Here is a 19,406-nt window from a genome sequence, read left to right on the forward strand (position 1 = left end):
CTAAAATAGATTCAGCTTGAAAAACTTATGAATCTTGTCCAGAAGATTTAGAGATTACACTTGGAGGTCTTACAAACCAAACTTCAAAAAAGCTTCTTTAAAACAAATGTTCAACCACTTTTACAAAAAACATATATATAGAAGTTTTTAAGATTATGCCTAGAGGTCTTGCAGATCTAGCCTAGAGGACTTTAGAAAAAGTTTAATAGTTTTAAAGATATACCCGGAGGTCTTAGGAAGAAATATCCAAAGGTTTTTAAGGCTAATACTTAAAAATTTTATCAAATATACTTTGAGGTAAAATTTTGTTTGATCAAAGTTTTTTTTTTATCAAAAATTTATGTCAACGTCTCTTTCTCTTGAAAAATATAAATGCAACGTATGAAATGGATGTGATGCATACAATGTATGAAATGTAATGAATGCATTGCATAAATTCTATACCAAATGTCTTAAATTGTGGTAATAGGATTCTCGAAACTTTTCTTCCTTCCATCTTTCCATGACATAGCCTTTGAATTAGTTGACAAGTTCTTTCATGCACTAAAGCAAACATTCTTAACATTCTCATTCTTGAAAACCATTTTTCTCGTCTAGTGAGTTGTTTTAGTATCGATCCCTTGCATTTGGTATTTTATTACCCCAGAAAGGTTTCTTATAGCATTCGCCTATCTCCCACCACATGTATTAAGATTCAATACATTTTAAACATTTCTTGAAAATTCCCAAGAATAGCAATGGAAATTGCCTCATACAACTCTTTTCCGCATGTAATCAAATCTTTTAAAAACCGATGATTACTGCCTGGAATGAGGATGATGAATCATAACTTTGATTTTTCTAAAAAGATGCAATGGTTTGGTACATCAAGAAAGATCTTAATTATCGAAGGAATTTGGCCATTAAATGAGAATAGAAACATTTTTTCACCTAGGTTCATAATTGAAAATAGTCTTTTAAAGTGCAATTTATTTTAGCACTCATTTCAATTCTTGATTATGTGGTATTTTAATAAATGTCAAAACTAACTATGTTAGACTCAAAATTTCGAGTTTGAAAAAAGAACAAAGCCTAAATTTTAAAGGGAATTTTCATAGTGAAATTGATCTATTTGGGTTTTTAAAGAAAAGTCTCCTTAGTGCTACATGAAAAATCATGAATTGCTTTAAAAATTTCAATCTTATTCTAGACTACTTTTTTTTTATGTGTGATTGATTGATATTTATATAAGACCTTCTGCTAAAAATTTTAAAAATTTACAATGAATGAAAAAAATTATAAATCTGATTATGCTTTGAATTAAAAATTTTTATTCTATTTAAAAACTATTTAATTAACTTCTGAAATTAAAAAAAATTTTTTTTTAAATCTTTCAAAATTTCACAAATTAAATTTGACTTTGATTCCCTAATATGATTTCTTTTTAACATTCCATTAATATTTGAAGATATCCTGTTTTAATCTTAAGTACCAAAATCATCCTTGATTAGTGCTCAAATTACCCCACATAATTTATGATAAAAATTTAAAACAAGATAAATAAAAGATTGAAATATAAAAAAAGATAAATAAATAAAACAAATAAATAAAATATAAAAAATTGAATAATTGGACTTGAATCTAATCTGAGTCCAATTAGTATGAATTTTGAACTAAATAAAATGTCTACATGTGGTCTAACTCTTTTTTTATTCATTAAAACTCCATTTATTTTGCAAAAATTAATTTTTAGAAAATATTTTTTTGAAAAATATTTACATTTAAAAAAATAAAAAATTTCTTGTTATTTGAACGAATGATTGAAAAATATTTTTTGTTTAATTGTTTTTTAAAAAATCTATTTTTTTCAAATAATATTAACATAATTATTAAAATATAAAAAATTATTTATTGTTAAAGTATATTAAAATTATTTATTATTAAAATTATTAATATTTAATAATAATTACATTTTAATAATAATATTTAATATTAAAATATTATATTAATATAAATAAGTTAAAATAAAACTATTTATTATTTGCTATATTAATATTTTAAAATATTTAAAATAATAATACTATTCTTAAAATATTATTTTTATTAATATTAAAATAGTAATATTTATTATTAAAATATTTATAGTATTAACATAGTTATATTTTATATTAAAAGTATTTATTATTAAATCATAACAAAAATCTTTTTAATTTATATTTATTATTAAAATAATAATATAAATAATACCTTAATAAATAAAATATAAAATTATATATTTTAAACAAAAATAATAAGAAATTATTAAAAAGATTCGTATTTAAAAAATAATATTATTATATTATCTAATACTAATTATTAAAATAATAAAATATTAATATATATGTTATTATTTATTATTAAAATAATAATTGAATACTATTTGTTATTAAATTATTAAAAATATTTATGTTCAATAATAAACAAAATTAAAATATTTAAAATTAAAATATCATAAGACTTTTAATGTTAATATTTTAATATTTTAATTAAAATTAAATAAAATATTTTTATTAATATAATAACAACTTAAATTAAATCAAATTAAATTTGAACTTATAATATTAAATTCAAAACCTTAAATAAAAATTTTAAAATATTTAAATTTTAAAATATTAAGAAATTTTTTATATTAATATTTTGAATTTTTAAGTAAAGTTAAATAAAAATATTATTTATTAATATAATATTATTTTAAATCGGATCAAATTAAATTTAAACTTCAAAAAATTATGTATAAAATTATATTAAATCAAATTGAGTAATAATTTTATTCTTAAACAAATCTTGTTCGAAAATTTTCTACTTCCCAAAAAAAAAAAAAAAACAATTTTCTAAAAAGTTATTTCATTTTCTATTGATCAATCAATTTTTACCAAACACCTAAAAACACATTATTTTTCAAAAATTATTTTACGTAAAACAAACAAAACTTAAAATTTGATGCAAGCCTTAAATTCCTCAGCTTAAACTTAAAACCAAAGAGATAAATTACAAAAACCCGATATTCTGGGCAAGGGTCGTCACATATTTTATATGCCCCAATCCAACCCCAAAAAGAAGACAGCAGTTCAGCTGCTGCTTCCGTTGGCCGTTTACATTTCCATCTGTACAAAAATGGGGAGGAAGCAGTATTTGCCATAAAGCAACTTCAAAATAATAATAATAATCCATCTTCACTCATGGTTTTGGGAGTAAAGAGGGCACCCTTGAGTGGGGGTGTAACTTAACTAGAAGAATTGCCGGAGCCACTGACAGTTCAATGCATCCTTTTCTAGGTCATCCTTTAGTTTGCTTACGTGTTGCAGAGCCTGCTTCAGGTTCATAGACTCCAACGGCAAATCAGCAAACTCCTTCAAAAACTTGTGAGCCTTTGCAGCACCTCTAGATACGTCACCAGGATCACATTCTCTCTTCCTTTTGGAACCCTCCTGTAAATCATTATTATTAGAATCCAATATAAGATTCCAAGCTACTAGTTTTCTAGATTAAAAGGTGGCATTCATTAGCATCGAAGTTCCTCTTACAGATCAGAGGAAACTATTTCTGGAACGAGAGCTAAACTATATATGTCACAAAAAATTATGCGCTACAAGCAAAAAATATTGGCTCAATCACCATTCTGAACTCTGAGTCAGTTGTCAACTTGGACTCTGAAGTATTAATTCGAAGTATTTAAGCAATGAGAAAAGTGGCAACAAACACTCCCCTACTCCCTTAGGTAATGACAAATTCCTTTTCTTCTTAATTACCAAGTAGTTTCCCAGCAAATTACATCTATCAGCAAAATTTACTGTCAATTTTTTTTATCTTCTTTAGCTCCAACAGTGAATATCATTTCCAAGATCACTTTAATATCACAACTCTTATATGGGAGTAATATGAACATCATATTTGAAATAAAAGGACGGTGCACTGGAAGGCACATTATAATAGTAGTCCTAACAATTGTATTGATGCAAGTATTATCAATGCTATTAACTAATTAAAGGGAGGCATACAAGAACAGAAGCTTAAGTTGACTGGCCTAAAGAAAAGAAAAAGGAAGCTGGAGTTGAAGCAGCTATTAGCTAATATGATAACAGATCACGGTTGAAGCAGGAAAATCATCTAAACAAAGGTTTTGCATGACCAGAACCAGAGTGCAGGCATATTACAGCCTTGTAACAAGTATTATAACAAAACAAATAAAGGCCGAACCTCTTGTTTAGCATCAGTTGAAATGATTGAAGTTGGTGAGAAATCTTCCAATTCAGCAGCCTTTTCTCTTGCAAGGGCAACAACACTTTCAGGAAAGTTGGCAAATTCTGCCACATGAATACCGAAACTTTGATCACAGGCCCCTGGCTCAACCTGGTCATATGTAGTAGTACATAAGTGATTGCCTTTTGCTAGGTGAAAATACATACAAGGCACCAATAACAGAACAAGCAGTACTAGATTAATTTTAGAAATGATTAAGCTATTTGCCTCCAAATCATAAATTTTGCCAATTCTGCATTGTTAAAATGATGAAGTGACTACAATCTACTTTTGACTTCACACTGTTTCAAAAATGAAACCAACCCAACCTAGTAACCAAGCCTAATTTGACACTTTTCCTCATTGACATTGTCTCTCAACAACCCCACTTCTGTTGAACTTCAATCTCACATTTCAATTCTTTGGATGTGCCAAATCTGCACCATCTAACCCAGTCGATTAAGCTTAATTAAGTATGTTTTCAACTTTCAAGCACAGCTTCCACTCATCTTCATAAAAATTTAGTATGCCTGATTTAAGGCTTCATCCCCTTTCCCCTCATCTTGGTGAGTTTAATGATCCCATAAATGCCACATAATTAGTCAATCTGCTAACCCACCTTGTACAGCATTGTCAATTTGCGACTTGATGAGTCAATGTGAGCGCTAACATGATGGTTTGCCACACCAACAATCTGTTTTTTCTGCGACTCGTGATTGGCATTTTTATGAGCCAATGCAGTCAGTTCATGGAAGTGGGTAGCAAACAAAGTTGGTGCTTTGATCACTTCAACAATATGCTCACATATGGCCCAAGCTAAACCTGTGAATTACAGGAAAGAAGTCACAAAACAGAGACGAATGTGGTGACAATAATATGCAATTTGCAACTAAAATCAACACGGTAATCAGAAACTTGCAATATAAAGTTGGTGCAAGCAATGCACAAAGGGAAAAACGAATAGAAACATTAAGGAAGTGGCATATTCACAAGAGATATTGCTTGGAAAGAGCTTCACTTTTGTCTACATCCAACATTCTAACAAAACAATTATTGTTTCCTTAGCCTGAATGTATCCCCAAGTAACTAATTGCATCTTTGCAGCTGACAAGAAGAAACATGATTTTATTGCAGATACATTTTATTTGGAAAATGATGATTTCAACAAAACACCAATGTGTTAATCATGCAAAAGCTTGACAGACTTAATGAAAATCCAGGTCTTTATTATTGGTGTGGAAAGACCAGAAAAGCATTACCTAGTTCAAGGTGTCCCAATCGGGCTGAAGAAAAAAGGCATACATATTTGCTTTATAAGCTTACATGAATATTGGTGAAAGCAAAAATGAATTGGCCTCAGAAAGTCATTATTTTATGGCAAAACTTCTGCATTCCAGTGGAACAAGCATGGACCACAGAAAAAATGGTGGCAATCAAGGATCCATGTCACATCACCATTACTAACCCAACCCACCCCCCCCCCCCCCCCCCCCAAAAAAAAAAAAAATAAATAAATAAAGAAAGAGGGGGCCTCCAGTGGAAGAAGGGTTTGAATGGCAGTTGTTTAAGTGTTTCTACTGGTGAAAGGACTCAAGCCCACATCTCTTATAACTAACAGAAAACGACTTTCTCACTCATCCAGTTCATTTTGAGAAGTTTACTATCAAAATGCTACATAAGCCAACCGAAATTTGTAATGCTCACCCATAACTACTTTTATTTAGTTATCCAATATGCAAGGCAACATAACACTGCCACATGAACGTTAAGCAGAAGATGGCTACCCCATCTTATTCTCACCTCTACATGCAAAGTTTGGGGTCAGAGACAGAAAAATACAAGATGGATAGAGGAAAGCAGAAATTGTTAAAATGTAAGAATTAAACTAACTGAATCCATCATAGGTTGATGTTCCTTGCCCTATCTCATCAATCAGAGACAGAGAATATAAGCTGGATAGAGGAAAGTGGAAATTGTTAAAATTTAGGAATTAAACTAACCAAACCCATCATAGGTTGATGTTCCTCGCCCCAACTCATCAATGATTATCAATGACTTCTCAGTAGCTCCTTTCAATATTGATGCAGTTTCAAGCATTTCTTGCATAAAGGTAGAAACTCCCCGTAGCTACACAGAAGAAGAAAAATATTGTTTAGCCTTCTTGATATTGATAGGAAACAACATCCTAAATACTTCTTACAGATCTCAAGAAACATATACTGCTGACAGAAAATGATCCTGCCTTATTAATTGACAGCAACAAGTAATCAAGATACAATACCACTTTTATAATAAGTGCATCAATGTTTGAGAACATTCACGAAGATGCAGAAAAAGAAAGCATATATTAATTGCCCCCAAACACGACTTAAAACTCAAGTACAAGTTGCATATACAATGCTCAAAGCCTCGGAAGAGATGACTAGAAATAATCAATAATATCAGATATTAGGTGAATGTTGTGTGTCGGCAGGGTTGCATGCTTATGAGCAAGCAAGCAGTTTTCAACTTAAACTTATAGTCTTTGCAACTGCAGGAGACAGGAGAAAAACCTTACAATGGATGGAATAATAATTCTAAAAGGAAGCAGGAGAGAATAGAAAAAAGATGGATGAATAACAAAAAACAAGCGAAGCATTTACCAAGATAAGTCATAATACATTCAGTTGGTTATGGCAAGTTTATCCAAAAAGTTATAACTTTAAATGTATGTCCCCTGTAACTTACTTGGCAGTCACCAGCACCAACACGGGCAAAAATGCAGTCTCGTACAGAAATGCTAGCTTTCTCACAAGGAACAAAAGAGCCTACTTGTGCCATTAGAATGTTAACACCAACCTGTAAATTCAACCAAAATACATGCAAGGCAATAAAATTTTTTATAATCAGATCCAAGGGTGACATCTGAATGATGAAGCAGAAAGTAACTCCCTTGTTATTTAATTACATAAAATTGAATGAAAGTTATGTAACTGTATCATCAAAGTAGCACCTGCCGGATGAATGTTGATTTTCCACCCATATTAGGCCCAGTGATGATCTGGAACCAGCTCTTTCCTCTTACCTGTATCATGTGAAACATTAAAGAGCAAGCAGTGAGTCAGTTCAATTTGAAGACGCCAGAAGAAGCTTCTACCCCTGGATCACAAGAATACTCACAAGCCTACAGTCATTTGGTATAAAATTAACCCAGTCTTGAGCCTCCACACAGGGATGTCTACTTCCTTCTAATATAATATCTCCGACATCCTGTTATATCATGAAAATAACCATGATGTGAAGGAGTGGACCTTCCGAAACAAAGACTTAAAATATCCATTCAAGAACTGAAAGAAAAGGAAAAAAGTAGCGAATATGCACTGGCGAAGTAATTTCTGGTCTTGTGTATGGAGTAGGGCAACTTGAAGCTAAATCTGCAAAACTAAGTAAGACATCCAATTCAGAGAGCAACCCAGCTAAGGGCTCAAACACCTGCAGCACGAAACATATCTTAGTCAAAGTTCTAAAAAGAGAAAGAAGCAACAAGGTAGGAGAAAGCATAAATACCTCAGAAAAAGTTGCCGTAGTTTGAACCACTCGGTTGACTAGCTCTTTTTGACAATTCTTATACTCCTCAAGTACGTTTTGGTACCGGTCCCCCAACTTTTTGAGCTTTGTGTTAGTGAACTTCACTCCGTCCTTTCGGGTTTCAAGGACAATAAATTGGGTGGAGAGCTTCTTCCTTACTTTTGGCTCTTCTTTCTTTGTAATTCTGAAAACATGTCCAAACTGTGTGCCCTTATCTAACTTTAATGCCTTGTCTACTGGCAGATCAAGATCAAAAGCAGTTTGTTTATGTAAATTGTGTATTTGGTGCTCTAGTGACTCCTGCTCACTTTTTAGTGCAGATAGAGCATCATTATAACTAGGTGAAATCATGTATTCCCCATTTTCAAGTTGATCTAGGTCAACAGAAGTTTCAACAAGAGCAATGAACTTGTTCAAATGATCATCATCAGTCAAGAGCTCAAAAGGATCCAAATATCTTTCCTTGATCAAGGATGAAAACTGTCCATCATATTTTTCCAGGGCACTTTTAATGTATGGAATTCTTATACTTGACTGCACCCAGAACATGAAACAAGGTAAACATGGATAAAATTTTAAATAAAAGATAAAAAGATAAGATAACAAGTGATATAACTCTAGTTTATGACCCTACACGCATTCAAGTAAGAATAAGGTAAATGATATAAGCTTCCTCTAAAGTATTGAAGGATGGAATTGTAAAGTTATTGCCAAAAGCGCACATAAAAAGTTAGCTTATAACCCTTAAGCAAATAATGAGCAAAGAATACTAAAAATTATTTCAAAAAGATGAATCAGCAAGATCTTAGCAATTTTTGATCCTGATAAAATCTTCTTTAACCAAAGAGGTAGAAGTCAAAAATGGAAGAAGGTTGATGGAGTCAGCGACAATATAAGCATTTTTGGTGCATGAAAGATTACACCCTTGGTGAGGTGGAAATTCCTCTGCAGTAGCTGTAAATTGGTTATGAACACACCCTATATGGTAAAATATTAGAGTTTTAACTCACCTGATAAAGTTTTACAATATGCTGCAAACCAGCTCTTGTCTTTTCAATATTACGCATAAGTCGCTCAATATCCGAAATTCTTTTTAGATGCTGTCTCAAATCTTGGCGAAGCTCAGTATCCTCCACAAAAGCTTGTACCAAATCTAGCCTTGAGTTTATCTCACTTACATCCAACAAAGGCTGTTTTAGCCACAAATGAAGCAATCGCTTACCCATTCCAGCAGTACAGGTTCTATTCATAAGGCCAAACAAACTAAAATTTTTGTTTGCATCAGTTTTGCTTTCTAGGACATTCAATGCCCTCATTGCAGCAGAATCTAACCTCATGTAGCTGTCCAGATTGTATCTCCAGATGCTATAATTTCCATAATTGCCTTCATCTGCTAGTAATTCTGCATAAGATAGTAAGGCTCCTAAAGCAGCAGGTGCAAATTCAAAGCTAGAAACCAAATCTCGAACTGGTTCTATGGAGCCTTTGACTAGTCTACCAAGATCCTGCATCAGATCCCTTGCTTTAAACTCATTTTTCTTTCTCTCAGTTACCATAACACCACATCTGGTCAAAGCATCATTTAGAGTTCTGCATTCACTGGATTTTCCACTCTCCATGGGTAAAAGACATTCCTTACAACCAAGAGCAACCAAAGCTGACTCCAAATTTGTAAAGTGACTATCATCAAGAAACTCAGCCAAACCAAGTGTTCTCTTCGTTAAATCAACATAACTAAAACCAACAGTGCAACCATTTTCACGGAAGTTAAGAAGCAGTGCAACAACAACAGGTGAGTCTTGCATATCATTGTTGGCAAAGAGAACATCTTCAAAACTGCCCAGATTCCCAGGACTGGCGCTTTTCACCAACCTCCAATTGGAGCCACTGCCTTCATAGAGCTCCAGAGTGTGATCTGTTCTCTCCAGGAGAAGATTACGGGTGATCGTTTCAAACATGTTTTTACTAACACTTACACTTGAAAGGCCATTCGAGCCACTACCGAGTTGCCGGAGAGCAGTAGTAGTACGATAATAAGTCTTCGCAATAAAGTTTGCGTTTTCACCATGAGCAGTATAATAATCCTGTATATTCACAAAATATTATTTGGAAAAATGGTGCATATGAGGAAAAAAAATTTAGATCTAAAATTAGAGAATAAAAGGAGTTTATAAAAGTTTTAGAAACCTAATGTAGATATAATATAAGAATGTGAGAATGTCTGCTTGTATATTTTCACAGGAAGGATTGCACATTTACAAATTCTGAATGTCATGAAAGTTGAAAAAGATGGACGAGCAGAAGGAGAAAAGTACATATAAAAAACAAGCAGGTTAATTAGGGACACAGCATTGGAAAAAGCTATACACTTTAGCATAAACAAAAGGATTTGAAAAATAATTTCCCAACAGCCAATTCTGTTGGGTTCATCTCTCAACAATTTTTATTTTTTTCCTCCGAACTTCAGATAACATATAAACACCAAAAAAAAAAAGCAAGAATTATAGAAAGCAATTTCCTGAACAATAGTTATATGCACACCATATTTCTTATAAGACATCTCTAGTAGTTACATTCTATTTCTTTTTATATATAAAACAGAAAATCATTTGATTTCAAAGACAACCCAACCGGCATTTCCTAATGAAGGGGGAGAAATAAGCACACATTGTACAAAGAAAGGCCAGTTCTCAAAGTAAATTAGTTAATCAATAATTACAATTGAAGCAAAGACAACATAAAAATTTACAATCAACAAAGACCCTGACAAATAATAGAATTGAAAGCCTGAACTAACCCGGCGATCAAAAAACCGAACAGCCCTTGCATCCTGTAAAAAAGACCATATTATTAGAGAAAAGAAAAAGAACTATATGAGCATAGCATTTTGTCCCCCTTTTCCCATTCTTTTTTTTGGTTTCATTATAGAAGTAAAAGCAGATATTAAAAAAAAATCAGAATTTGTAATCTAAAATTCCCAAAAGAGAGAAAGAAAAGAGGGCTTACATTGGGAAGGGTTTTGAAGAAGGAAAGAAACCCTTGAGTCTGCTTGGCATCTAATGACAGTTATCCAAACAAAAACCACACATATTTTACCAACCATAAAAATTAAGAAAAGATTTTATCAAAAGAAAGATAAAAGCATCAAAGAATTTGCAAAAGAAAAGGAAAAATGGTGTGATTGGACTACCTAATTTGAGCCCCGGAAGCGTGTTTTGTTCATCAGAAATTTCATCCATTTTTAAGGCACCTCACCAAAAGCGAAAGCAAAATAAAAATGCTTCTTTCAGATTCTGAGAAATGAAACCAAAAACTTTTTCAATTGTGTAGAAATAAAAACCCAAAATTAAGCGCTTTTTTTTTGGCGGGAAGGATTTGGCGGGGTTTCGGGAAGGGGGCGCACTTCTTCACTCTCCCCAATACTCCTTTGCCTGGTGAATCTAAGAATTTAAAACATGATAATAGCGTATGATTAAAACAAAGCTCATACTAAGTTTAAGTATTTTAGTCTCAGAATAAGATTAATAAATAATTATTAAATTTATATAATTAAATTTTAAAATAGAAAAGCGTAAAACTTATTTATCAGTAATAAGATTATAAAACAAAATTTATAAAAAAATTTTCAAATTTAAATAATTTTCATTTTATGTAAAAGTTTTTATTTCCTACTTTATTATATGTTTATGAAATTATTTAAAAATAAAAAATAAAAAATAAAAAATTTCTTTTTAAAAAAATTTAATGTAATTTATATCATCTAAAGTAGCTAGAAAGAATTATAAAATAAAAAATAATTCTAAAAATATTAAAAAATATTAACATAAAATTCTTTCAAAGAAAAAATTAGCTTAAAAATAATTTATATTTTAAAATAAAAATAAAAAATTATTATCATAACATATGAGAGAAATAATAAAATTTATATCAATTTATATAAAATAAGATAGAAGTGTGTAATATACTAAAAAATGAATTATGAAATTTTTAAAAATAATTGAATGTAAAAAAAACGTTAAAAAATTATTTAACATAAATAATTAAATTAATAACTTAAAATGTAAATTAATTATTTTTTATAAATATATAAGAAAAATAGTTAAAAAATAATTTCAATGATAAAAAACAACGTAAAAAAAATAATATTTTACAATAAAAAATTAATCAAAAATTTATTAGCCTAAGCAAGTGAAGGGAATTATGAAATTTGTATTGTAAAAGAAATCATAAAAGTTATATTATTTATTGTAAAATATATTAGAAATATCGTAATATCTAAGAGAAAGTTATAACAATTTTAAATATAAAAAAAGTATAAAAATAATTGTAAAAAGATATTATTAAAATGTAAGTAATTAAGTTGGTAACGTAAAATTTTAATTAATTATTATTCATATAAATATATAAAGAAAATATTTAATAAATAAAAAAATATAGGTAACATAAATAGGTGGGAGAAATCGTAACATTTGTATTATTTAATATAAAATAGGTAAAAAATATCATAACACACTAAAAAAGAATTGTGATAATTCTAAATACATTGAAAAGTGAGAACAAACATAAAAATATATTATTGTAACGTAAATAATTATGATGATAATATAAAATTTTGATTAATTATTATTTTGTATATATATGTGTATATATACAGAAAATAATTATAAATTAAAAAATAAATTGATAATATAAACAAGTGAGAAGAAACGTAAAATTAATGTCATTTGGTGTAAAATGGAAAAAAAAGTATCATAACATACTAACAAAGATATGACAGTTCTAAATATAATAGAAAGTAAGAACAATCATAAGAAAATATTATTATAATATAAATAAATATGTTGGTAATATAAATTTTTAATTAATTATTATTCATATAAATATATAAAGAAAATATTTAATAAATAAAAAAATATAAGCAATATAAATAGGTGGGAGAAAACGTAACATTTGTATTATTTGACATAAAATAGGTAAAAAATATCATAACATACTAAAAGAATTATGAAAATTCTAAATACATTGAAAAGTGAGAACAAATATAAAATTATATTATTGTAACGTAAATAATTATGATGATAATGTAAAATTTTGATTAATTATTATTTTGTATATATATGTGTATATATAAAGAAAATAATTATAAATTAAAAAATGTTAGCCTCGAATTTATCCTTATTTTAAAATAACAAAACATTAAGCTAAATAAGCTTGATCAAGATTTTGAAAAAGATTTATTTAGTACATGTTTTTAAATTTTATATTTTGATACTAAATAAATAATATGATTTTCAAAGCTTAAACAAAATTTTCTTTGTTTTCATATTTCTCAAATCAAATCTACCTTTAAAGATTATTTATTTGAGTTTAAATGAAAGTCTAATTGTTGTTTTTAAGGTAAACTTATTTATTTTGGACTTAATACAATTTTGACAATATTGGTTTTGAGAAATAGATTAACTTAAGAAAGATGTTTTACAAGAATAAAGTTTTCCAGCATTGAACTTATTTTATTTTTCTGTATTAATTCACAAAGTTTTAATATTTGAATTTTATATGGTTAGAAAGCTCTTTGAGTCTACTTTCTAATGGATAAACAAAATCAAAATCCAAATTTTCTAAGAAAAGATTTTGAATTTTTACTAGACACTCTGTAGTTGTCAGAAAAACTGTACAAGGGGTAATTTTGAAAATTCACTATATTGTACATAGTGAATTAGGTAATGAGCTTTATATGGGTAGAAAGCCCTTTAAGTCTAGATTCTAAATCTTTAAACTGTTTATGATTTGGATTTGTATAACTCAAGTTATGATCAAATTAGTAAGTAGAATGCAAAACAAAAAACTACCATCCAGTATGGACAGGATCGATCCCCTCTAGAAGGGATCGATTGGTTTTCAAACAAAATGCTCTCAGGATTGAATTTCCAAAAAAGGAATCGATCCCCCTATATAGAGGATCGATCACTCAAGCAAGGGATTGATTTCCTCAAGGAAGGGATCAATCGGTTCTGGGCAGGATTATACCAACGGCTATTTTTGTCATGCATTCAATGGTTACTTTCACTTCCCAAGCTTTCCCAATGGCTACTTTTTCGATTTCTCTATAAATTGGGTACTCCAACACACTAAGAATATTGATGAATTAAGAGAGCAAGAGCCAACAAACCATATCTTCATTTTTTCTTAGAATTAAGAGTTTTTAGAGCTTAAATTCAATATCCTTTGTTTTTCTTGTATCCAAAATATTGTTGTGTTTTCATTCATCATTTTCTTTATGCTTTATTAGGCAAACATTCAACCTTAAGAGGTATTTTAGTTTGTAAAAATTATTTGGTTATCTTGTAAGTAAGAGGTGATGTATTATCTTGATTTGTAAGGGTAGAGGTTGCTATCTAAGCTTTGAGAAAGAGATAAAGATTTAGTACAAGATAGGTTTGTATCTTGTAAAAATTTTTCTTTAATTAGTGGATTAAAGCCTTGGTCTGAACAACTAAAAAAGAGGACGTAGGTGCCTTGTAGAAAAAGGTCGAACCTCTATAAATCATTATGTTTGATTTCTCTATCCCTATCTCCTCATAATTTATTGTTGTTTATATTTGATTTTAGGTTCATTAATTGCTATTGTTTACATTATATTTTCATCAAAGTTGCTTATTGCTTTAATTTTCATTTAACTATATTGAAATTATTGTTTGGAAAGAATTATGAGAAATCCAATTCACCTCCTTTCTTGGATCACCATCTCACCTATAAAGCTAACAATTGGTATCAGAGCTTTGGTCTCTTTTTGTAGGTTTAACCACCTTGAGTAAATATCCTATGGCTCAATTTTGGTTCCAAAATGGTGAAGAAGTCCTTAAAGCTCCTATGTTGATCAATTTGAATTTTGTGAATGGAGAAAGAGAATGAAGATGTTCATAATGGCCCAAGATTTTAGAGCTTGGAATATAGTTGAAAAAGGGCTTGGAATTCCTTCAAACAATGCAAACTACATAAGACAAGTGATAGATGATGCCAAGGTCAAGTGCTTACTATATGGAGCTCTTAACTCCCACAAATTCAACTTGATATCAAAGTGTCTAACCTTAAATGAGATATGAGAGAAGTTGGATGAAATACATGAAAGACAGTAATCCAACCGAAATGCATCATGTCTCATGGCTCTTGAAAATCTAGAGGTAACCTTTAATTCTATTTATTTAAATTCATATGCTTTTGATGAATTACAAGATGCTTATAATGAGTTATATATTGAATGTGAATCAATGAAGAGGAAATATAAGAAAATGATTTCAAAGTTGAGTGTAGAGATTGAGTTTTTAATGAATACAAAAAATGCTTTGAAAAAAAAATGAAAAATTAAAAATAGATTTTGAAACCTCTCAAAATAGGTATGAAATTTTAAAAAAAGAAAATTTTGATTTAAAAAAGAAATTTGATGTTTTGATGAATGAAAAATAAGAGTTTTTAAATAAGAGTTTTAGTACTAAAATAATTAAATGTAATTTTTGTAATTTTCATTGTCATACTATACATACTTGTCCTATTAGAAGAAAAGTTCCATTTAGAATTAGGCAAGTATGGGTTCCTAAAGGAACAAGAGATTTGGTCACTAACTCTAAAGCACCCAAAACAATTTGGGTACTAAAAAACAAATGAGATTGTCTCTTGTAGGTGTACTACAGTAAAGAGCTACAATGTGAGATTAAAAATTGAATACTCTAGACACACAATGGAGATGGGTAACCTCTAAACTTTTATTTAAAGAGAATTTGAATTTGGTTACCTATTCTTGATGAAATTTAAATGCTTGATTGATTATGCAAAATTTGGTTGCCTATTCTTGTTAGACATAGAATGCTTAATGGATATTGGTATATACGTTATTGATATATATTGAATATACCAATTTTACTTGAGAAAATGTGAGCTTGAATTGAGCATGCTTATTTTGCTCTTAAGTATGCTTGAGATACTTGTTGAAATTGATTATGGTGTTAAACTGCTATTTACTTAAATGATTTTGGCATAATGGAAATGATTTTGTGATTTTATATATAATGATTTGTGATTGTTGAACACGCCCACATGACCATGTTGATTAAAATTACTCAATTTGTTTTTAATGCTTGGATAGTGTGAAATATTTTTTTTTAAACTTGATTGCTATATTCTAAATTGTTATAACTCTTAATCTGTGAATTGATGAACATCTTGTGCTTAAATCATATATATTGATGTTTGATTGTTCATCTCTTGACTTCTTACGAAATAATCTTGAAATATGATTTAATTCTTTATCCTTATTAATTCAAGATTTATTTTTTCTCTTGTGTTGATGAATTGATGAACTTTATATGCTTAAAAGAAATATATTGATTCTTTGTTCATCTATGTTTTTGGTCAAGATATGTGCTCATATGATGATTGATTCAATTTAACTTTAATGCTTGTGGTTAAAAATGTTTGAATTGTTTATCTCTTGATTGTGAAAGATATTTTGCGAAATATACTTATTTGTATGCTTAAATGTTTTATTAATTTTGTGAAATATTTTTTATTTTTGTGCTCAATTGATATATCTCTTAATTTGTGATTTTGAATATGATGAACTACTTGCTTGTAAATGATATGTGTTATTAGTTCATCTATTGTTCTTGTCAAGTGTGTGCATACATGATAAATGTAATTTTTCTTTCCTTAACATGCATGCAACATGACTTCAGTAGATGAATTTCTTATGATGCTTATTGTTAGCTTAAGTCATTATTGATTATGGTTTATAATTTGTGTAGACATATTTATGTTTTTGTGCTAAAACTCTCTTGAATATGTTTTTGATGATAAATATGTCTTTCTTGAGTATTTTTGAATTCTATAGGTCCTCAAATTGGTTTTGACATATTTTTTGGTGATTTCTTGAACATACATAAATATTGAATATATCTATTTTGTGTTCATAAATGATCTAAACATTTTGATTTTTGCACATTACATGAGAACTTTTGCTTTAGTGCCATTTCTTATGCTATTTGATATTTAAAATGATATATGGCCTCTAGCTTAAGTATATATCTCCCTTGCAATTGACAACTTGTGCTTAGTGAATAAATTTCTTTTGCCTATAATGACTTAGAATATGGAATTATTTTCTAGCAATTAGTATAATTTTTATCAATTGATATTCTTGATGCTATTAATGAACATTTCTTTGTCAAGAATATTTTCTAAGTTTATGCCATGAGAACTTGAAGTGAGTATGAATAAGCCTACATTTTTGAAATTTCAAGTATAACGAGCGAAGCATGTCATCCTCATCAATCAAACCTAGTTTTACTCAAATGAAGTAAATTGGAGAATTAAAAGTCAAATGAGCATAACAACAAAGCTTGACATGGATGGAGGTAAATGTATCAACTTTATGATATGATGTATGAGTTTGACTACATATACATGCTTGCTTTAATATGTGCAAATATATGATTTTGTGAATACATTGCACAAATTAATCACCAAGCTACTTGGTAGATATTGTTCTAATATATATTTTTTAAAGCTTGGATTGATTAATTCACCTTCATTGATATTCATGCCTAGTTCTTAATTGCTTTGATGAGATTGATAGTTTCAATGGATGAATATTTAGTCAATGCATGAATCCTTGAACATGGATATGAGTTAAATTTATTGATTTCTTTATACATGTTCATTGATTGAGTCCATTAAGATAGCATATACCTATTGTGTCTAAAGGTTTGCATTTTTTTTGGTATATTGCTAGACAAGTTTTGAAATGTTCTTGCATATACTTATGTGATTTTGTTTGAAATAAATATATGTTTGATTACTTGCATATGCTTAGATTAAGTACATTGTTATGCATTGAAATAATTTGGTTATAATTGAATAATTATGGTTTCATTATTTCTTTTTTATAGCATATGTGCTCATCAGGTTTGAAGAATCATGCTTATATAATCTTTATTATGACATGATGATAATTGAACCTCATTGCTCATTAGTACTTATGATTTATTATATACATATGAGCTTTTGGTTCTTGTTTGGATATGATAGCTTATGAAAGATTACTACTATCATTTATGCATGTATTGAATGAATTTTTCATATACTTGAAGTATGTGTGCTCTATGAAAGTTATTGAATAAAACTGCTAATAATTGGTAACAATTGGTATCAAAATTGCTAAAGATTTTTTTTTAACTTTCATAGACACTTGTTTATGTGCCTATCCTTGATATAGCTTGTACCTTTCATGCAAAATTATGTGTGCCTTAAATTGATTAATCCTTATTTTGAAATGAGGAGCAATATTAGAATACAATTTTGATTGATTTGTTTTGTGATAACAATTGATATGCTTTTTGATTACATATCTTTAACAATTGGTATCTATAACAATTAGTATGAGCTTGTATGCATGTGCTTGAATTTATGCTTAATTGTTATTGATGTTTTAGGTTCTAAGCACATCTTATGATAACATGATTTATGAGTAGATTACATATCATTCATTATCATTTGCTCATAAATTTCATGTAGTAAATTTGATGACTTGTGTTAAAATGCTAAATTTGGATACACTTATACTTTTATGCTTGAATACATGTATGTGAACTTCATTGTGCATATTACACTTGATTAAATGCATTCAAAATACTCTTGATATTATTGGTATCAAGCATTTTGTCCCATGCCTTGAATTGATCTCTTTTTCTTTTGAAATGATAAAAAAAGGGAGGGAGTTTAAAGATATTTCTTCTATTATGCTTATTGCAATTGATATAGGAGTTTAAATATTTGGTATAAAGAGCATGAAAATAAAGGAGGAGAAATGTTTCATGAATATATTTGTTAACGATGCCTCTTTGTGTTTATTTGCTTATTAATATGCTTATGCCTTTTTGCTATGACAAAATGGGGGAGAAATATCATATGGATAAATTTGCTTGTGCTTGACATGCATATGTTTGATTGTGCTTATTTGATATATATGCTCTAACATATGTTTGGTGAGTTGTGTTGGATTAGGATGCATAAATTAAGGGGGAGTTTTGCCATGCATTGTTTAAGGGAGAGTTTTTCAAAATGTCTTTCAAAATCTTAAATGTTTCAAAGAAAGTTTTTCATCAAGCAAATTTATCTTTAAGTTTTGTCGTATCAAAAAAGAGGAGATTGTTAGCCTTGAATTGATCCTTATTTTGAAATGATAAAACATTAAGCTAAATAAGCTTGATCAAGATTTTGAAAAAGATTTATTTAGTACATGTTTTTAAATTTTATATTTTGGTACTAAATAAATAATATAATTTTCAAAGCTTAAACAAATCTTTCTTTGTTTTCATATTTCTCAAACCAAATCTACCTTTAAAGATTATTTATTTGAGCTTAAATGAAAGTCCAATTGTTTTTTTTAAAGTGAACTTATTCATTTTGGACTTAATACAATTTTGACAATATTGGTTTTGAGAAATAGATTAACTTAAAAAATATGTTTTACAAAAACAAAGTTTTCCAACATTGAACTTATTTCATTTTTCTGTATTAATTCACAAAGT

At 28.9% G+C, this 19,406-nt stretch overlaps 1 protein-coding gene across 1 annotated transcript; it reads right to left on the reverse strand.

The window, feature by feature from the left end:
• Positions 1-2,981: 2,981 nt before the first annotated feature.
• On the reverse strand, positions 2,982-11,294 carry MSH2 (MUTS homolog 2). Its single transcript, XM_022882596.2, has 13 exons — positions 11,015-11,294; positions 10,831-10,880; positions 10,622-10,654; positions 8,835-9,908; positions 7,804-8,358; positions 7,618-7,728; positions 7,417-7,506; positions 7,250-7,321; positions 6,985-7,095; positions 6,258-6,384; positions 4,877-5,079; positions 4,216-4,368; positions 2,982-3,446 (listed from the first exon to the last, which is right to left on the reverse strand). The coding sequence occupies exons 1-13, from the start codon at positions 11,061-11,063 to the stop codon at positions 3,246-3,248; spliced, it is 2,829 nt and encodes a 942-aa protein (XP_022738331.2). The 5' UTR covers positions 11,064-11,294; the 3' UTR covers positions 2,982-3,245.
• Positions 11,295-19,406: the final 8,112 nt, after the last annotated feature.

Source organism: Durio zibethinus, chromosome 11 (assembly GCF_047325235.1).
Source record: "Durio zibethinus cultivar Kanyao isolate XHJ-2024 chromosome 11, ASM4732523v1, whole genome shotgun sequence".
Classification (NCBI taxonomy): Eukaryota; Viridiplantae; Streptophyta; class Magnoliopsida; order Malvales; family Malvaceae; genus Durio; species Durio zibethinus.

What these genes read in the sequence shown, in the direction of transcription:
- MSH2 (XM_022882596.2), bottom strand. Translation starts at nt 11,063, where the DNA reads ATGGATGAAATTTCTGATGAACAAAACACGCTTCCGGGGCTCAAATTA. An exon ending in ATATTGTAAAACTTTATCAG is followed by an intron (nt 8,359 to 8,834) that starts GTGAGTTAAAAC and finishes TTCTGGGTGCAG; the next exon opens with TCAAGTATAAGAATTCCATA. An exon ending in CTACGGCAACTTTTTCTGAG is followed by an intron (nt 7,729 to 7,803) that starts GTATTTATGCTT and finishes TTCGTGCTGCAG; the next exon opens with GTGTTTGAGCCCTTAGCTGG.